We start from the raw sequence: 15674 nt of genomic DNA, 5'->3' as shown, positions 1-15674 counted from the left end.
TTAATGGCTTGATTAACACCTTACAGCTTTGACATTTGAAAAAGCAGGAAGATCACCCCCGTAAGATGATGCTGGATGGTACATAAAATACAAAGATTATTATGGCCCTTGCTCCTCCTGCATTGTTAGCCTTCCTCATCAACAGACCAAAAGTAATCTTCCAGCCATTGATGTGACAATGAGTGGATGTGAAACCACTCCAATGGGTCTCAGTATAATGTCGGTAAAGTATGCCGTCACCATCAATGAAAGATACTTTCTCAACCACTAATGATACTGGAAGCTCCGTCCCACTGAACCAAGTCATTACATTGACCCAGACATGGTTGACTAAAATGCCAATTCTGAATAAGCATCCACTTCTCACTCAACGGGATAAAATGTACAGTTTTAGACACGCCACTCACAGATGAGAGGTTAGCATCAGAGAAAGCGATCCCAAATAAGTCAACAGATTCACCAATGTGAAATCCTGCACCTTGACATAATCTTCTCACATTATTCGGTTGCCTGTATTGGCCTCTAAAACTACAAAGACAACTCACTACTCTCAGTTTTGTAGACCTGGGCTAGTTTTCTCCCACATCCCAAAGGGGCGCAGGTTAGTACGTTAATTGCCTCTCGAGTGCAGATGAGCAGCAGAATCTGGGAAGGGTTAGTGGGAATACGATAGGATATGTATAAAATTAGATGCTTGATGATTGGTGTGGACCAAAGGGCCTTGTGTCAATGCTGTATCTCTTCAAATGCGAACAGACAGAGATTGCAGGGATCACAAACAGGGCTTCATAAACTCTTTCCCTTTGGTTGTCCCCACAGATGCTGAGGCAAATGAGATATAGTCCCATGGTATTCAATGATTACCATTACCTACAGATCCTCGTCAGGTCACAAGAAAATTCCTTTCCCGTGAACGGTTTTGGTTATAGTTTAGCTTGGAGGTATAGCATGGAAACAGGCCCTTTGGCCCTCTGAGCCCGCACCAACCAGTGATCACCGTACACTCACACTATCCTACACACTAGGGCTAATTTACAAATTTTACTAAAGCCGCAAACCTGTACGTATTTGGAATGTGGGAGGAAATGGAGCACCCGGAGAAAACCCACGCGGTCATCAAGAGAACATACGAACTCCATACAGACAGCACCCGTAGTCAGGATCTCAAACCCGGGTCTCTGGCGCTGTAAGGCAGCAACTCTATCGTTGTGCCACCGTGCTGCCACGTGTTTGTAACCCAGACATTTTACAAGTGAGAAATGGCGTAATGTAGTGAGTTCCTACACAGCAGAAGTTGCTTGCAGCTCTGCTGCAGCTGGTAAATCTGTCCCGCTGGTCTCCCAAAGGCTCATCCAAACTTGTGGGCTGTGCATAAGTAGGGCACTTGCAACTTGGAAAGGACCTGTAATCACAATGGGTAATGATGTGGTTTTTCCACTAGAGGGGGCATTTTATCCAATCCCGAGTGTACAGAGAGGTCATCAAACTGACTGATGATCTGGCGGCACAGTGGCACAGCTGTCGAGTTGCTACCTTGCAGCTCCAGAGACCCAGGTTCGATCCTGACCTCGTGTGCTGTCTGTACGGAGTTTGTACCGTTTCCGTGTAACCTGGGCGTTTTCTCTGGTTGCTCCAGTTTCCATCCGCACTCCAAAGACGCGCAGGTTTGTAGGTTAATTGGCTTCTGTAAAATGTCCCTGGTGTGTGGGATAGAACTAGCCCACAGTGTGATCATTGGTCTGAAGTGGGATTGATAGATCGCACTTTAGGCTGAAATGCTATTTTCTCTATTAAATGAGCACAAGGAAATGCGGATGTTAGAATCTTACAGTTCTCAGCGGGTCAGATAGCATCTCTGGAGGACATGGATAATACAACATTTCGGGTCTGAAGCAGGGTCCCGATCTGAAACGTTGCTTAGTCATATCCTCCAGAGAAACTGCCTGACCCATTGAGTTACTCCTGCACATTTTAATCTTCAATGTGAAAAGCGAAGCACTTAAATATATCTCTGTAAGGATGGCTCAGCTATGAGTGGGAACGGACACCCCTGTTCAACTGTCCAACAGTTCACTGAGGAAGGAGAGAAGAGAGACTGGCATTTGCTATGGGGGGGGGGGGGGGGGGGGGGGGGGGGGGGTGTTAAAAAAATGGTTCTACCTCTGACTAAAATTACGCATTCATCTGTTGTATCAATTTGACAGCGGTGCAAAGAATAAATAATAATAGAAAAACAAAGACTCAAAATGAGGACAAGGACATACCCCAGGTCGGTGCAGAGACATATACTGGTGTTGCTGAGTTATTAGTTCCATTGTACCATGCACGTAGAAATTCAGCTCCCAAACGAAGAGCACCAGTTCCTCCCAGACATTGTACGCCACCCTTCTGTTACAGAGAAGACACAGGTTAATCTCAGAGGCAAAAAGGTGAACCGTTTATAAAAAACAGGCTGGAAATAACCCGAGTATGTTTTCATAGCATTAAAACTGCACGGTAAGTCACACTAATGTGCAGATGTGCAATTCAATAAAAGGAAGATGTCACAGATCAGCATTATCAGGTTTCATCAGGTCAGTGGTTCTCTGTTGTAAGTTCTCGCAGCTGCCAGTAAGGCAGCTACTCTACCGCTGTGCTGCCGGCCTTGCCTGTGTTTTTATTTTGGCTTATAGGAGCTGGCTCAGGATTTGTATGCACCAAGGTGCATGAATTTATTGTACGGACTGGTGTCTTATCAGGTATACCTCTGGCGGTTTATTGCTGGGAGTGCCTGGCTGCAGCCAAGACAGGCCACCATGATCCTGTACACCAAGAACATGTCCACTTAGGGCATTGCTCACCAGCGCGCTCAGGTCCCTCCGAGCCCCTTGGCAGCATCTCCCACACCCTTTCCATCATTTCAATAGACACATTCCTCCATCACTGGAAGAATGCTGAGTTTGGCCTGCTGAGAGCTAGCTGCAGGGGTCGCACCTGCAAGGCAAAATACTGGCAGCAAAACAATACGTTTGAAAACTTAACCCGTACGTGTATGCAGGGAGACTTCAGAATATGATGCATTGCCTTTTGAAGCAAAAGAGAAGTTTTGTATTTTTACCACAAACAAAAAGCAGATTATTTCCCCCACTCTATTGGTACCAGCACATTTCCCATTTGCAAATCAGCCGAGTGATCTATAACACCAATACTATAATACTAACACAACTGCAATTTCACACTGTGCTCACTTGTTCAGCTGTTCGAATATACAAAATGTGTTGAAAATTCATCAGTTAAATGGTCATTTAACTTTAAATTCAATTACTTACCATCTTCTGGACAAGGTTACTGGTGTTTTGGTTTGAGAGAGACCATGCACAATTAAAAGTACTTTAAGCGATCCCTTCCCCAATGGTATTAGATGGTTTTCGGTTACAACCTTGAAATTGGATTATCCAATTGGGAACATTATCTTTTCCACCATCTCCCTCTCTCCACCAAAATACTCAAGGCAGTTATGCTATTTTGTTCCATATTTTCTTCATATATTAATTCTATATCACAACAAAACCATTCTGCGTCCTCTGCCCCAAATTGAAACCACTTTAGTCTGAAGGTGGTGAATCTGTGGAATTAATTGCCACAGACGGCTGTGGAGGCCAAGTCAATGGATATTTGACAGGAAATTTGGCGGAAATTGACAGATACATGATTAGTAAGGGTGCCAGGGGTTATGGGGTGAAGGCAGGACAGTGGGGTTGAGAGGCAAATATAGATCAGCCATGATTAAATGGCAGAGTAGACTTGATGGGCCAAGTGTCTTAATTCTGCTCGTAGAACTTATGAGTGTGAGATCGGTTTTCGGTGTTTCGGTGGGAAATGCAGGTTACTAACACGGTGGGTCTTGGACAATGCTGCTTTTCCCATTTCTCACTCGTAGTGTTAACTCTCAGATCAGTGTTAAAAACCGCTACCCAAGAATCAGAAATATCAGAATAGAATGCATTAGATCCACAACAGATTTATAAAACTATTCAACCTCATTAAAGATATTTTAAACTGGATCTAATTTAACTGAATGTATTAGAAAATATGCCATATCTTTGAAAAAGGCCAACCAAGTTAATAGAACTAGAAATACTGGAAATATGCACCAGTGAGACAGCAACAGCCCAAAGACAAAGCAAAGTTCATGTTTCCAGGTTTGATACTGTTACATTAAAAGAAGGAAATAGTTAGAAATCAAAGCTGGTATAAGATGCAGGAAAGATGAGGGGGGGGGGGGGGGCAGGGCCGGATTTAGATGAAGAGAGGCCCTAAGCTGTTCCACTGTGAGGCCCCCTCCGCGTTGGTTTTCAATGCTGGTGGCGAGGCAGCGACCGGACAGCCATGGCGGCCAAATCTCCCACAATTCAAAGCGAGGGAGAAAGTGCCCAGCGCCGACCAGTTGCCGTTGCAGTGCGCAGGGTGGCCGATGATGTGCTGGCCGTGGTTGTGCGCATGTGCAGGGGGGAGGACGTGCAGGCCGTAGCAATGCGCATGTGCAAGGCGGCCTGACATGCCGGGGGATGAGGAGCGAGCAGAGCCCGGCGGCCTGGACACGGATAGCGGGGGGAGATGGAGAGAGAGAGAGATAGAGAGGGGGGCCCGCCCAGAGTTGAACAGTAGGTGTCCTGCCTTGGCCGGATGCCCCCCTAGATTTCGAGGCCCTATGCTTCAGCCTATGAAACCTAGTGGTAAATCCGGCTCAGCGAGGCCCCCCCTAGACCTCGAGGCCCTAAGCTTAGTTTATAGGTAAATCCGGCCCTGGGGGGGTGCTGGAAAAGGGGCAGGGGTGTGGCACAGCCTGGCAAGTGGATACAGGGAGTGGGGAGTCAGTCACTGGGAGATGTGTGACCAAGGTGAAAAGGAGACAAAAGGGTTTCAGATAAGGAGAGAAGAGGAGTAATGAAATGTAAACATGGAGGGAGAGATATGGATGGAAGGCCACAGTGGGGAAGGGAAAGAGAGGGAATAGGACAATGGGGAACCCTGGGATGGGAGCTGAGTGTACAGAGAAGGGGATAGAATCCTAAGCCGCTGAGTTTATCTAACACTTTATGTCCTAAAATGTTCACTCTGTTTCTCTCTCAAGGGATGTTGCCTGCCTTGAGTATTCCCAGCATTTACCACTGTTGTTTCATTTTCCCATATCTGCAAATGACACTGCTTCTATTGCAAATCACTGGGACGATTTGACTAATCTTCCAATAAAAGCACTGATATGACCAAAAATATCCATTACTTACACCATTCCAAAACCTGTGAGCTAAATAGTTCAGATTGAGAACTTACCCTGTGGCCTGAAATAGCAGGGCTATCTGCTCCAAGAATTATTTCACAAGCACTCTGGGTGAATTCTGGAATACCCAAAATGGGTACATATTCATGATTAAGACTCTCATTATTGGCAAGGCATTTTTCCACCTTCCTCACAACAGGTAACACCCAGGGCTTCCCTTCATCAGTGCGATAAGCTGCAAGAGACAATCGGGGTGGAGGTGGGGAGGAAGAGAAAGAGTAAATGAGAAATAATTTCATTAAATGCACCAAAATCTATTGCATATATAATGCATTGTGACTGCATGTTAAACAGACCAGTCAATTCAAGGCAAATGTTTAGCACCACCAGATTAAAACGAACGTTTAAACAATCTAAATTACACATCTATCTCGTGAAAAGCCTTTACACAAGTCCAAATCTGTTGCTCACTGTGCAGAACGTAACTTCTGAAGAAAGGCCGAGGCGAGAAGTTCTAAGAAGCCAGAAGTAACAAGTCAATAAAGCTGTGGAATTATTTTTGAAAACTATTGTAATGATAGAACTTGGCACTTCATAAACTTTTCAAGACAAATATATTTTACGCTGCAGCTGTGTTTATGTAGAAGAAGTAACAATTAGCTGTTCTCGTTGAAAGGCTGTAAAGCTTCAGTTTGCAATGGGTGGCAGTACAATGTTAGTTTAATAGGGATATTCCAAATCTCAATAATTTAAAATCCCAATAAGAGTAGCACTGAGGCGCAGAAGTAGAGTTGTTGCCTTTCAGCTCCAGACCCCTGGATTCAAACCCAACTATGGGTGCCGTCTGTTCAGAGTTTGTATGTATTCCCTGTGACCGCGTGGGTTTTTTCTGAGTGCTCCGGTTTCCTCCCACACTCCAAAGATGCACAAGTTTGTCAGTTAATTGGCGATGGTGAAAATTGTAAATTGTCCCTAATGTGTAAAATAGTGTCAGTGTACAGGGTGATCACTGGTCGGCGCAGACTTGGTGGGCTGATATGTCTGTTTCCGTGCTATACCTCTAAAAGTCTAAAAACGTATGCAACCACCCCATGCTTTACAAAACATAGAAACTAGAATGGTGCAAAACAGGAACAGGCCCTTCAGTCCACGATGTTTGTGCTGAGCATGATGCCAAGTTAAACTAATTTCATCTGCCTGTACACAATCCATATCCCTCCATTCCCTGCACATCCATGTGCCTATTCAAATAGTCTATCACTCAGCCTTCCAACAACGAAGCTGCAGAGTCCTGGATTAAGCAACAATTCAAGATATTGGGGGACTAAGTGGTAAATCAGCAACAAAGGAATCCCTCCCAGGATTGGGAGCATGAACCATCATGTCAGAAGCCAATGGAGGATTCACGGATCTGGGGAAAAATCTCTCTCAGCACAAGAAAACAGGGAGAACCAGTAGCTTCAAGATTCAAATTTATTTGTCACATGCACCACAATTTACCATGCAGTGTTACAATTAAAAACGGACATAATACACAACATAATTCAACAGACATCCACCACAGCATTCTTCACTGTGGTGGAAGGCAATACAGTTCAGACAGTCCTCCTCCTCCCTTGTTCACCCGTGGTCGGAGCCCTGACTCTTCGTAGTCGCTGCTACTGACGGCCCGATGTTCAAGCTCTCTGGTCGGGATGGTCGGAATGCCGACGTCGGGACAGGTCGAGCACACCCCGCGGCCTGGAGCTCCCAAAATCGGCCACCTCCTTACCGGATATTTTAGGTTGCAGGCTGCAGGCCGTCGGTCGGAGCTCTTCTCCAGCGACCCCCGTCGAGGGATCGCCCACTCCATGATGGAAGATCCGCTCCACGCCTGCCGCCAGAAGCTCCACAGACCGAGGCTCCAAGATGTAGGCCACATGCCAGCGGTCGGAGTGCTTCTACAGCAACCCCCGGCAAGGGGACGCCCCGCTCCGCAATGTTAAAGTCACCCCTGCGCCGCCGAAGCTCTGAGCCCGACTCAGGGAAAGGTCAACTGTAAGGCTGCGAGGAGGGGGGCGAAGAAGCGACAAGGAAGAAAGTCGCATCTCCATCAAGGTAGGTGAAAACGGTTTCCCCCTATTCCCCCCCACAAGACATATAGAGAAACACTAAAACATACTTTTGGACATACTAACAAACAAAAAAAAGTATAAACAACGATCCCGCTGCAGGCGAGGCAGCCAACTCACAGCGCCACCGGTAACTGAAGTAACAGAAGACTTTGTAGGGCAGACGCCAGGAAAAGGCTGGTAAGTGGACAATGTAGAAATGAAGAACTGCAGATGCTGGTTTATACCAAAGATAGGCACAAAGTACTGGAGTAACTCAGTGTGTCAGGCAGCATCTCTGGAGAAAAAGGATGGGTGACCTGTCCGGTTGGGATCCTTTCCCAGCTCTTTACCTCACCCCACACCCTACCTTCAGTCTGTAGAAGAGACCCGATCCGAAACATCACCCATCCATTTCCCCCAGAGATGCTGCTTGACCCGCTGAGTTATTCCAGCACTTTGGTGTCTATCTTTGGTAAGTGAACTTTGTCAATGTGAAGTGAGTTTTTATTTACTATGTGAAAATGTTCCCTAACTTACAATGTAGCTGGTAAGAGCCAGCGTACTCCTGCACTGCCACACTGTGGGGTTGTGCTGCAATAGCAATCGGACTCAAGGTCAGGACGTAACCTTCCACGCGGATTCAGTGAATGGTGCCATCCAGTATCAGCAAAGCAAAACTTGCTTATACTTGCAACAATTAAATTTCCCCATTCCCAGAAGCACGTGAACAGCGAACTATTGCATGCACCAAACTGCCTTACCACATTTTGAAACTGAATTTTAAAGAAAGTTTACTGCAACAGAAAAATTAGGAAATCTTTTTCACAATCCCGTTACAACATAGCACAAAAGCAAATCTATACATTTAATATTTCTAATTTTGGGAGGGGTGCGGATATCTCAATAGCTCAAGGTCAGAAATAGGATGCAGAGGAGATTCACCAGCAGGGTGAACATTTAGTAAGAGCACCTCAGCAGAGAGATTATATTACAGCATTAGTAATCGCAGGGGCTGCAGTCAACACATATTAACATCCCATCGCGGAGTTAGAGAATTTGAATTATTTTTAAATGGAAAATGGAAACAAATTCTGGAGTCAGCAACTGCCCCAGGTAAGGCTGGTGCAACACCTCGAAGAGAAGGAAAAGGACACAAAGTGCTGCTCCAGGAAGCATCCCTGGAGAACATGGTACAAGTGATGTTTTGGGTCGGGACCCTTCAAACCTGCTACACCCCACCCCCTGCCCTGTCTGTCTTGTTAAGTGGCTTCAGCAGCAGTAGGACGCAAAAGTGCTGGAGTAACACAACGTGTCAGGAAGCATTTCTGATGAACCTAGATAGATGACGTTTTGGGTCAAGTCCTTTCTTCTGGCTACCCTTCAGAGAGTTCTTCAAAGTAGGCATACCTTGAGGAGGTTTCGCAATTGAGTTGTGAAAAGAAGTCTGAAGAAGGGCCTTGCCCCAAAGCATCACCTATCCACGTTCTCCAGAGCTGCTGCCTGACCCCGCTGAGTTATTCCAGCACATTGTGTCCTTTTCTGTATTAACCAGCATCTGCAGTTCTTTGTTTCTACATCTCAACATGGTAGATACAGGAGATGTGAATGGTTGACTTATAAACTGCAGTTTATCACACCATTTCATTGAACAGTTGCTCAATGAAATGGCATGATATGCCACAGTTGTATGAATCAATCATTCACATCTCCTGTGTATTGTGATCCTGCCTTTTTTCACCTTTCTTACACGAGAAGGCGTTTCATACACGGCGGTACCAAGCGCAGGGAACTGGGTCTATTGACATCCCTTTGCAACTGGGTCGACTTCTTCAACAGAACACAATCAGTACAAATTGGCAACAATATTTTCCTCCTCAATAACCACCTCAACACTGTGTACCCAGTCTATACCCGTGACTATATAGCCGGACAGTTCCAAATCTTCCTTAGAAAATTGAGGAGATTCGGTACATAGATACATAGACAATAGGTGCAGGAGTAGGCCATTCAGCCCTTCGAGCCAGCACCACAGTTCAATGTGATCATGGCTGATCATCCACAATCAGGACCCCTGTTTCAGCCTTCTCCCCATATCCCTTGACTCCCTATCTTTAATAGCTATATCTAAGTAGGTTGACGAATACTCTTTGAACTTTTACAGATGTATGGTAGAGAGCGTGTTGACTGGTTGCATCATGGCCTGGTTAAGCAACTCAAACGCTCAGGAAAGTAAGAGATTAGGGAGTGGTGGACACTGACCTCCCCACCCTTAAAGGGATGTATAGGACTAACTGTCTCAAACATGCTCCCAGCATCGAAGTTCCACACCACACTCGCCATGCTCTCACCTGCCACTGGGGAGGTGGTACAGGAGTCTGAAAACCGTGACCTCCAGGTTCAAGAATAGCTTCTTACCAACGACAACCAGGCTCTGGAATATTACAAAACACTAACCAATCTATGAACTGTCTTGGTTGCAACTTAGAGCTTTTTTTGCACTAGTATTGGGGTTATTAATTTATTTACTTTTTTTGTTTATTATGTTATCTATGAGTACTGTGTGTACAGGCGTGTTATGCTGCTGCAAGGCTTTAATTGTTCCATTGTCAGTACATAGGACAATTAAACAGTCTTATACTTCAAAGGCACGGAAGCATGGAATCATTGAAGAGCCAGCTGCCTGCAACGATGGCACAGGTACTAGTGAAAACTCAGACAACAGCAGACAAAATGTGTCGGCAGGAACTGTAGATGTTGGTTTACACCGAAGATACACAAAAATGCTGGAGTAAGTCAGCGGGACAACATAAGGAAGGAATAGATAGATGACATAAGAAAGGAATGGGTGACGTTTTGGGTCGAGACCCTCCTTCAGACAACAGCAGATGCTGGTTTCCCAAAAAAAGACACAAAATGCTAGAGTACCTCAGCAGGTTAGGCAGCATTTCAAGAGGACATGGATAGGTGATGTTTCGGGCTGGGACCCTTCATCAAGCAGGTACCAGAGATTGGTTTCTACTACGGACTGACTGGCCCTAGAAATGAGTATTGAACACTCAGAAGGTTCCTGAACTGCAACAGCCTAAAATGGCAGTGAGGATCCTACCGAGAACCCCATGCCTCAGCTATACTTATCTCTGCAATCTAAGATCAGATGACATCAGGAATGCCATTTGTATTTTAACAATTTGTGTGTTGAATCCCAGTCTGCAGTTCAGTCTGAAATTGCAACCACACACTACACTGCAAGATTTTAGTGAGGGAAGTCCTGTGGCCAGAAACCAAGAAGTATCTGAGATGGCGTAATCTGTATTTTACAATCATGGCAATATATTGCTAAACCTAACTGGTGTTCTAATGATTTAGGATCACAAGAACTGGCATGACCTATAACACTGCCCTCAATAGAACCTAGAGGATGTGATGCTGCCAAGTTTCAAAAGAATAGTTTAGTTTATTGTCATGTGAACAGAGGTACAGTGGAAAGCTATTTTGTTATGTGCTATCCAGTCAGCTGAAAGATTATACATGATTACAATCAAGCCGTCCACAGATATAAGACAAAGGGAATTCTGTTTATGTTCAGTAAAGTCCGATTAAAGATAGTACGAGGGCCTCCAATGAGGTAGATGGTAGGTCAGGACTGCTCTTTAGTCAGTGATACACAAGGAAGTACACTCCTTGTGATACACAAGGAAGTACACTCTACACAAACCAATTCACATCCCAGCATAGTTCAGTTAAAATTTATAAATACGCAGATGACACAACCATCATAGGTCTCATCTCGAACAATAATGAAACAGAATGCCGCACTCAAACACACAAAGCAGTCACTTGGTGCACAGATAATAACCTCTCACTTAACACATCAAAAACACACAAACTCATCATTGATTTCAGACGTAAGGCACAACCCAAGACCCCCCTACTCATCTCAGGCGAACCCATATCCACCACTGACTCATACAAATTTCTAGGCACTCACATAAGCAATAACCTCAAATGGAAACTCAATTCAAATCACATCTACAAAAAAGCCAACCAGAGACTCTTCTTCCTCCGCCAGCTCAAGAAGTTTAGAGTAAGGAAACACCTCCTAATCAAATTCTACACAGCCATCATCCAAAGCATGCTCACTTCATCAATTACAGTCTGGTTCAGCAGTTTAGACACTCACTCCAGTAATAAATTACAACGCATAGTTAACAAAGCATCCAAAATCATCAGCACTCCCCTTCCATCAATAGAATCACTCCATCACAAACGGTCTGTGTCAAGGGTGAAGAAAATCATCTCTGATCCCTCCCACCCAGCACACCACATCTTCCACCTGCTGCCATCAGGAAGGCGCTACAGCTCACTGTCCGCCAAGTCATCTCGATTTAAAAACAGTTTTTACCCACATGCAATCCGAATTCTGAACACACTATAACAGCACATATCCTCCCCATGCATGAACTGTATATTGTATGATGTTGTGTTTTATGTTATGTTTGATGGGAATCAGCCTACCTTGTAACATCCTGTACTGAACCTGAATTCCACCAGCTTGACTGTGTGGTCATTAAATAATCTAATAATAATAAATAATCTAATAATATTATGATGGATAGGAAAGAACTACAGATGCTGGTTTACATCAAAGATAGACATAAAACGTTGGAGTAACTCAGCGGGTAAGGTAGTATCTCTGGTGAAAAGGAATAGGTTACATTTCGGATCATGACCTTTCTTCAGACTGAGAGTCGAGGGGGAGGGAAACTAGAGGTATGAAAGGTACTGAGTAGTTTAGGTACTGAAATAGGATGGTTCAGTTGCCTGTTCAATATTGCCTGATTGCCTAATAGTCATATTTACCGTAAGTTAATGTTCAATGGGAAATCCTGCCAGACTGAGAAAACAAACACAAAATCAGCTCACGGAGTCCATCAAAATATCCTTATCACAAAAGAAAACTATGTGCTAACTCATTACATACACAATCTGACTTTTCAGCAACGACCACAAGGCATCAACATGTTATTTGTTGGTATGTATTTTTCTGATAAGATCAGCAGGAATATTCAATTTGGATAGCGTTTGCAACCTACGGCTCTCATGATACATACAAGGACAGCGGACTTGATCATGCAGAGGCCAAAACCCATTGTGGGAGGAAAAAAACTTACTGCTCTATGAAGCGAATAATCAGTTATAATCAACTTGCCCATGATGGCCCAACTTGCCCCATCTACACTAGTCCCACCATGTACTTGCCCAACGAGCAGAATTAGACTATTCCTACAATTCTGCCCCAACAGGCTGCTTTTAACTGTGCCCACATAAAACCTGACAATGGAAAATTGTCTCTGAAAGACACCACCAAGGTCAAGCAGGAGAAGAAATTATTATAATGGTGCAGTACACACAACTGGTCAAATACCACCATGGTACATAATTGCTCAGACTGAAGAAGGGTTCCGATCAGAAACATCTGTCCATTCCCTTCACAGATGCTTGCTGACCCGCTGAGTTCCTCGTGTCCACATTGTACACCTTTAGTAACAGTGAGATACCAACATCCATCATTCCCATGCGTGCAATGACTGCTTGGGTTTCCTTCCATGACCCATGGTAGGTTAACTGGACTCTGTAGGCTGTCCATCGTGTGCATGTGGGGGAATCATTTGGGGGGAAATGGTGGGAATGAGAGGAGAATTTAATGTGGGATTAGTGTGGCACCTGGTAATCAGTGTGGACCCAGAAGTTGCTATTTTCCTGCTGTATTGTTGTGAGATACTGTGAAGGTGACAAACGTACAATATTGTTTAAAAAAAATTCATCATGCTTATCGGAAAGCCCCAGTAGCTATTGAGAAGCTTCAACACACTGGTCTCCATAAATAATCAACATGAGAGTGCAGCAGAGCAAGTACGGCAGCTCAAGATATGTCTTAAGATAGACACAAAAGGCTGGAGTAACTCAGCGGGTCAGGCAGCATTCAGATTCAGATTTTATTGTCATTGTGCAGTGTACAAGTACAGACAACGAAATGCAGTTAGCATCTCACCCAGAAGTGCGAACACAGAATAATGGAACAGTAAAATATATATATGTATATACAGTAGCAGTAGTGCAATTTTCAGGGGGGGGGGGGGCTGGGGGGGGGGGGGGGAGAGATCAGTCACTGGGGGAAGGAGTCACAGAATAATGGAACAGTAAAATATATATATGTATATACAGTAGCAGTAGTGCAATATTCGTGGGGGAGGAGATCAGTAACTGGGGGAAGCATCTCTGGAGAAAAGGAATAGGTGATACTTCGGGTCAGAGACCCTCCTTCAGACTGAGATTCAGGTGAGAGGGAGCTGAGGGAAATGAAAAGGTTCAAATGAATGAAAGATATGCAAAAAGGCAAATCAATGCCAGCAGCGATGATCAAGGAAAGGCGGAGCCCACAATGGTCCACTGTTGGCTGTGGAGAAGGTGATAACAAGTTATACAAGACAGTGAAACTCAGCAGGACGACAGCAAAACTAGTACGGTGAATAGGGTAGGGGAGGGACGGTGATTGACGGGATGCAAGGGTTATGTCTGTTCATGCAGGTCGATTGTCGATCTACCACTCCTCTATAATGTTATACATCACAGCTATATTTACATGGTAACCTGAAACAATCACATCCCATTTTAGACGACCTTGCTAAAATTATTCAAGAACACAGCAGTGGATTGGGCCATCAAGGACTGGCAACACTGACATTTAAAAAGCATTTAACAGGCACATGAATCACTGGCAAATCTGCTCAATTAAATTCAATCTACATCTCATCTCAAAGGTTCAAGGCTCACCAGGTGCTCTCCTGCCTCCAAGGTTTTGAGATCACTGAGCTCCCAGCAGAGGGGGTTCAGGGGGTGACCCAGCACCCCAAGGAACGGGTTTAAGGATCATTCAGCTCCCCACAGAGGGGATCAGGGTTCACCCAGCACCCAAGGGGATTCAAGGGCCACCCAGCACCCAAGGGTGCTTATGGGTCACACAGCACCCAAGGGGATTCAGAGGTCGCACAGCAGCCAAGAGGATCAAGGTGCACACAGCACCCAAGGGGATTCAGAGGTCACTCAACACCCGGCTGGGTGGTTGACAAGTTGTCCCTCCCAGTACAAGTTGCCCGGGCCGCCGGTCTCTCACCTCCGACTCCCAGGTTGACCTTGTGCGGGCTCGGGTCCTCCTTGAAGTCGGACGTGAGCTTGAAGATGACGACGGGGGCGGCCAGCGGCACGGCGGCGAACAAGGATGCGGCGCAGGCCATGGCGATCGTGTGGCGGGTCTGGTTGCTGCCGAGTCCTGGCGGTTCGGGAGGAGCGAGGGCGATGAGGGGCGATGAGCAACGTCGGGGGGGCGATCAGCAACGTCGGGGGGGCGATGAGCAACGTCAGGCGGCGCCGGCTCTCGTTCCGCCTCGCGACAACCGCGGCGGCGCCTGTGACGTCATCCCCTCCCTGACTGATGGGCGCTGCGCCAATCAACCGTGGGAGGCGGCCCCACCCCCAGCCTCATTGGCTGAATCCGCACAGGGGGCGGGATCTCCCCGTGGAGGCAGGTGCGGCTGCGCATTGGCCGTCCCCGCGGAGCATTCTGGGCGTTGCTAGCTTGCCAAATCTACCCAGCAACAACTGGACTCCCTGTCTGGTCACAATCCAACAATATCAACTGGCCCACAAAATTGCTGGGGAAACTCAGCGGGTGCAGCAGCATCTATGGAGCGAAGGAAATAGGCGACGTTTCGGGCCGAAACCCTTCTTCAGACTGATGGGGGGTGGGGAGAAAGAAGGAAAAGGGGAGGAGGTGGAGGAGCCCGAGGGCGGGCGGATGGGAGGGTGGGAGGAGACAGCTAGAGGGTTAAGGAAGGGGAGGAGACAGCAAGGGCTAGCAAAATTGGGAGAATTCAATGTTAATGCCATACGGACTGCAATATCAACTGGCCTCCTCCCTATCTTGCTCTCAATACAACGACAACAACTGGCCTCCATACCTGCTCTCAATACAACAGCAACATCAACTGGCCTCCCTATCTGCTCTCAATACAACAACTGATCTCCCTATCTGCCCACCAGTGGCGGACTGGGTCTAAAAATATCGGTTGCCAGGAGAAAAAGGGGGCCCACTTCACCAGGGGCCCACTTGCCATTGGGCAAGCTGACACCCTGACCAGTCCGCCACTGCTGCCCACAATGCAACAACAACCCAGTGGTATGAATATTGATGTCTCTCACTTCAAGTAACCCTTGTGTGAGGAAAGAGTTAACAGACATGGTTGATTTAGACTAGGGATAGA

The 15674-nt window shown here is 46.0% G+C and overlaps 1 protein-coding gene across 1 annotated transcript in view; it reads right to left on the bottom strand.

The window, feature by feature from the left end:
- The window catches only part of got1 (glutamic-oxaloacetic transaminase 1), a 46642-nt gene extending 31850 nt beyond the window's left edge, over window positions 1–14792 (bottom strand). The window contains exons 1-4 of the mRNA XM_033034069.1: window positions 14774–14792; window positions 14528–14731; window positions 5314–5495; window positions 2265–2388 (exon numbers count right to left, since the gene is read on the bottom strand). Of these exons, the coding sequence (XP_032889960.1) occupies window positions 2265–2388; window positions 5314–5495; window positions 14528–14648 (427 nt within the window). The 5' untranslated portion in view covers window positions 14649–14731; window positions 14774–14792. The remainder of the gene's footprint in view (window positions 1–2264; window positions 2389–5313; window positions 5496–14527; window positions 14732–14773) is intronic.
- Between the last annotated feature and the right edge of the window lie 882 nt (window positions 14793–15674).

This window comes from Amblyraja radiata, chromosome 15 (assembly GCF_010909765.2).
Source record: "Amblyraja radiata isolate CabotCenter1 chromosome 15, sAmbRad1.1.pri, whole genome shotgun sequence".
Lineage (NCBI taxonomy): Eukaryota > Metazoa > Chordata > Chondrichthyes > Rajiformes > Rajidae > Amblyraja > Amblyraja radiata.
This window is presented reverse-complemented; position numbering and strand designations above follow the sequence as displayed.